Source organism: Salvelinus sp. IW2-2015, unplaced genomic scaffold (assembly GCF_002910315.2).
Source record: "Salvelinus sp. IW2-2015 unplaced genomic scaffold, ASM291031v2 Un_scaffold3758, whole genome shotgun sequence".
Taxonomy (NCBI): Eukaryota; Metazoa; Chordata; class Actinopteri; order Salmoniformes; family Salmonidae; genus Salvelinus; species Salvelinus sp. IW2-2015.
This window is the reverse complement of record NW_019945032.1, coordinates 70094-75509: the sequence shown is the minus strand read 5'-3', so window position 1 is coordinate 75509 and position 5416 is coordinate 70094. Positions and strand designations below refer to the sequence as shown.

Below are 5416 nucleotides of genomic sequence, written 5' to 3'. Positions count from 1 at the left end.
CCATTTTGAATTCAGGCTGTAACGTAACAAAATGTGGAATAAGTTAAAGGGTATGAATTCTTTCTGAAGGTATTGTAAATTACAGCGTTGTAAAAGCTAATACAATGAGCTTACAGCATCCCCTGGTGGCTATATTGGTTCATTACAGTCTTGGCCACCCCCACGGAAGCCCACTGGCAGATATATACTGTCTATGGCAGATGGCTAGCTGGCAGATGGATAAAATACCACAGAATTAGAACGTTGAACACAGCATCCTGTCTATTAATAGCTTGAATAATAAACATGTATTTTCTGGAAGCTTTCGGGATCTTTAATAAGGTAACAACTGTTTTCGATTTGTTTTCTGCTAAAGCCTAGGAAATATAACATTGTATAAAAATCCTAGTGGTCAATCGTTTTCAATTATAGGCTTCATATGGCCTACATAGGCCTTTAGTTATATTGCTGCAAAATAGAGAATAAATGCAATACTGCTATGTTTTGGAYATAATCAAATATTATTCTATTATTGCAGTAATATTATAATATTGTCGTMTTATAATGTAAGATGAGCAGACAAAGGGAGAAGGGGGGATTGCATTGCAGTGCCATTGCACAATATTTTTTTAACCATATTGTCACAAGCAGCAGCAGGAGCAGGCGGGGCTATAGTATCGGATGAAGAGATGAGATGAAGGGATGGAGAGATGCGGGAGAGCGCAGAACAGCAGGTGGAGACTAAGCACACCAGCCTAGCACAGAGWCTAAGCAAAGACCGACCAACAGAATATAGCCTAGCTATTTGCGGTTTAAAAAAAAAAAATACAAAAAAATAATAGAAGCTGCCGATAAATGTAAACACGAAGAGTTGAAAGACTGCGTCGAGTCGTGTCATCAAGAACGGCCCTCTGTAACAGACGGAGAAAGACCGCGTCTGTGTCGCGTCGCTCAGAGGTCGCGGTGACGTCTGTGATCTTCCATCTCTGGGTCTGTCATCGCACAGAGTAATTCCTCCGTCACCTGGTAGTATGCAGGGTGCGGAGGGGACTAAACGCACTCATTTGGAACTAGAAAGCATCGGTTTAGGAAACAATCGTCAAAGTGGCAGGTTTGTTTCAGCCAGTAGGCTATAGCCTATACATATTACTGATCATTCTTTTAATCTGGGGGGGGGGACTATCTCGGTTTAGGGTGAGATGTGTCATCTGTGTTGATTATCTGTTGATGCGATYTGACAGGAGTTGTTTTGGTAGACGTAGGCCTGCAGACATAACTTATTATAGATCAGCTTTAACATGGTAATACACAATGTTTGATGTGTGTAGGCCTATGAATGACTTATGAATAAGTAATAAAATAGTATTATTTATAGTATCTTAATTTTTTTATTTTATTATACGGCTCTATTCTATTCTACGTAATGCACATTTAATTGGGATGTGGAAATAACAGTCTGTAAGAAGGGTCTGTTAGGTCTGTAATAAGGGTCTGTTAGGTCTGTAATAAGGGTCTGTTCGGTCTGTAATAAGGGTCTGTTCGGTCTGTAATAAGGGTCTGTTCGGTCTGTAATAAGGGTCTGTTCGGTCTGTAATAAGGGTCTGTTCGGCTATGTGTTCGGCCTGTGTATGACATGTGCATTGCAGCAGGCATCCTGTGCTTGTTCATAGCCATGTAAAATAATTCATATAAATGAACAGCTGCCCCCATCGTCGTAGGATAATTCCATTACTTCTTGTTGTTGGTTAATTTAAAATCCCCTGAAGACAAAAGGCCTCTACTGGAGCATAATCAGCATATTGTGAATCATGAAAGAGAATGTATGAATGTATGCAGCCGAAGCATCATCCATGCATGTAAAATATGTTACTAGATATTCCCTCACCCACACAGACAGACATACAGACAGACATACAGACAGATTAAGCCCTGGACAGAGTAGGACAGAGATGGCCTGATATGATCCTGCTGCTTAAATTCTCTCGTCTATTCACCCCATTCCTCTACATTAATTCCCTCCCTCCCTTCCTCTCTTGTTCTAATATTAGCCAGCTATGGTTGACCCGTCTGAGCCAGAGGACCAGACCAAGGGGAAACAGATGGAGGCCCTGCCGGTGGCCTCTGCACCAGCCAGACTACCAGACCAGGCCTCTGCACCCGCCAGACTACCAGACCAGGCCTCTGCACCCACCAGACTACCAGACCAGGCCCCTGCACCCGCCAGACTACCAGACCAGGCCTCTGCACCCACCAGACTACCAGACCAGGCCTCTGCACCCACCAGACTACCAGACCAGGCTGATGGGAAAGCAACAGAGGAGTGTGAGGGTGTGGGTGGCAGTGATGCAGAGACCACACCCATACACTCTGCTGGGCTGGGGGAGAGGATGGTAGCTCCTCCCCCTGTTGCACAGGAGGCCAGTCCAAACACCCAGCCCCAGCTTCAGGGCCCTACTGACAGGCAGCTTCATTCTCCAAGCCCTCCAGACTTCCAGCCTCCCAGTCCACACACCCAGCCCCAGCTTCAGGGCCCTCTGGACAGGCAGCTTCAGGTTCCTCCCCTTGCCCCTCCAGACTGCCAGCCTCCCAGTCCACACACCCAGCTACAGAGCCCTCCGGTCAGTCTGGAGGCAGCAACCCCCCTTTCAGATAGCAGTCAAGCTCCGAACCCTCTACCTCAAGACCTCCAGCCTCCAAGCAGCGACCCAGAGCCCAGTAAACCATCCCCCAAGCTGCATCTGGACCTGTATAACTTTGACACCCCGGTGGCAGAGGGAAGCCGTTACGTCCTGACCAGCCCCCGCTCCTTGGAGGCCTGCGCTCGCTGCGGGGTCAAACCCGTGGAGATCTTGTCGCGCCCGTTGTCAGACTTCGCCCGTGAGGCCCCGGGACGGTCCATGCGCGTGGCGACGGGCATGTTTGAGGTCTATGAGAAGGACAGGCACGCCAAGCTGAGAGCATGCCGGGAGGAGAGAGAGAGGATCACGAGGGAAGATAAGAGGAGAATCCTTCAGGCTGCAGTCAACGGACATGCTGCATCATCTACAGAGGAACAGCACAGAGCACCAGTCACACCCAGCTTAACTCAGCTATCTAAACCGGGCCCTGTGGCCTCTAGTCCTACTAAATCTAAACCTTCCCCCAGTAGTAGAGAACAGACCTCTAAAGCTGCTACTACAACACCAGGTCCAAGCATTAATAAAACTAGTACAAATCCTCTAGCTAAAAGTAGCTCTCTGCAGTCCTCTAAAACCAGCTCATTCGGCTCTGTGTCCTCATCCTCTAAAGGTCTGGACTGTGGTTTTGGTTCTGATAAACGTCCTAAATCCTCAGAACTAACCAAGGCACCCCGCCCTGTCTCAGGTCCACCTCCAGTGGTCAGAAAGATCCCCAGCAGCACCACCGCCACCACACCGAAAGCCTCCAACACCTTCCCCAGATCAGCCTCCAAACCCTCCTGCTTCCCCAGAACAACCACCTCCATGACATCCACCATGTTCAAGAGTTCCGTGCAGAGCCCAGTCACCCCGACTACAGCAGCTCTCAACGGCATCACAGGGGGTCTCGGAGGGCCGTTCCCTCACCACAACGGCCACCCTGTGTCCACTCCAAAGGGCAGAGGGAAGAGCCACTCCCTTGAGTCCCTACAAAGGAGGATGGATACCATCTCCACCTCCACCACCAACTCTACCACCACCTGCACCTCCTCTGGAGAGGAGTCCGGCGCCTCCTCCTCCTACAGCTGGGATGGACCCAGAGACCACTGGGCCAAGTCCTCCTCCCCCCGTGCCCGCACCCTGGCCACCTTCAACTCKTTGATGGGGAGGAGCCTTAGCCTGGGGGACCTCAGCCACTCCCTCCAGACCACCCAGAAGGTGGAGCGTATCGTCAAGGAGGTGCGGCGGCGGGGGCTGAAGGCGGTTCCGGAGCGGGACAGGAAGATCGCTGCTCTGATGCTGGCCCGGTACCAGGAGGAGGACATCATGAGCCAGACGCGATACGTGGCTCACCTGCAGTGGGACAGCGAGAAGCGCCTGGGGGACCTGCAGCGGGAGCGGGAGGACCGGGAGAAGCAGCGGGCGGTGCTGCAGTGCCAGCGGGCGTGGCAGTCCCAGGTGTCCCACCGCCAGCGCCGGCTCAGCCAGCAGGAGAGAGAGTCGTCGGCCGCTAAGCTGCGTCAGGTGGCGGAGAGCGAGGAGCGGTGGAGGGAGCTGGCGGAGCTGCAAGAGCGCAGTAGGCAGCAGAGGCTCCAGCAGACTGCCAGGGAGGAGAAACAGAAGAAGGAACAGCAGGAGCAGAACCTCAAGGCTCTGGAGGAGGACAGGGCTGCAGTGCTGGAGCAGGAGCAGCTCCTCCTCAAGGAGAAACTTACCATTGCCGAGCTGAAGAAGCAGGAGAAGGAGCACCAGGCCCACGAGGAGCGCCGGGGACTGAACCGGGCCGAGAGGAGGCGCCACGCAGCCCTGATCAGGGAGATCGCCCGGAGAGAGGAGGAGGAGCGGGAGGAGGCACGGAAGGCTGCGGAGGAGAAGCTGAGCCGTTCCCTGGAAAACTATGAACAGATCGTAGAGAGGAGAGACAAGGAGCTGAAGGAGAAGGCTAAGAGGGAGGAGCAGCAGATTCAGAAGGCAAGGAGGTCTGCGGAGAAGAGGGAGAAACAGCAGCAACAGCAGGTGGAGGCCCGGGCCAAGGAAGCAGAGAGACGGGCCCAGCAGGCAGCTCTGGTGGCAGAGGAGAAAGCCAAGGAGAAAGCCCAGAGAGCAGTACAGAGCAGGCAGGAGAAGGAGAGACTACAACGACTCAACAGACAGCGTGTGGAAGGGGAGGAGCAAGCCAGGAGGACGGAGCTCCTGCAGTCCATCGAGAGGAAGCTGGAGAAGAGTGAGCAGATCTTCAGGGAGAAGAGAGCCGTGCTGGAGAGCGCTCGCTCTACCGCCCGTGCCTCCTTCCACGTACGGGACCGGGTCAGGGAGGAGACCAACATGAGGACCTTTGATAAGATGGATCTGGAGGCTCAGTTCCAGTTCAAAGCCAGCCTGGATGACAAGTGATGAGGCACACCTTCATGCTACTGGTGAACTACTGGTTAGTGGTAACTACTGGTTACTACTAGTTAATACCCTGGACTACTGTTACATGGTAACTACTGACTACCCTGGATACTGGTTCATGGTAACTACTGACTACCCTGGACTACTGGATATACTGGTTAGATTACTGGTTTACTAACGGAAATACTGGTAATCTATGGTTACTACCTCTGGACACTGGGTTATGGTACTACTGTAACTATAGTTAATTACGTGGATACTACTGGTAGTGGTAACTATGGTAACTACTAGTTAATACCCTGAGACGTAGGTAGTGGTAACTGTACTAGTTAATACCCTGGACTACTGGTTAGTTGGTAACTACTGGTAACTACTAGTTAATACCC

General features: G+C 51.7%; 1 protein-coding gene across 1 annotated transcript; it reads left to right on the top strand.

The window, feature by feature from the left end:
• Positions 1-212: 212 nt before the first annotated feature.
• Positions 213-5127, top strand: ccdc177 (coiled-coil domain containing 177). The gene is made up of 2 exons (XM_024143214.2): positions 213-321; positions 2028-5127. The coding sequence occupies exons 1-2, from the start codon at positions 286-288 to the stop codon at positions 5028-5030; spliced, it is 3039 nt and encodes a 1012-aa protein (XP_023998982.1). The 5' UTR covers positions 213-285; the 3' UTR covers positions 5031-5127.
• Positions 5128-5416: the final 289 nt, after the last annotated feature.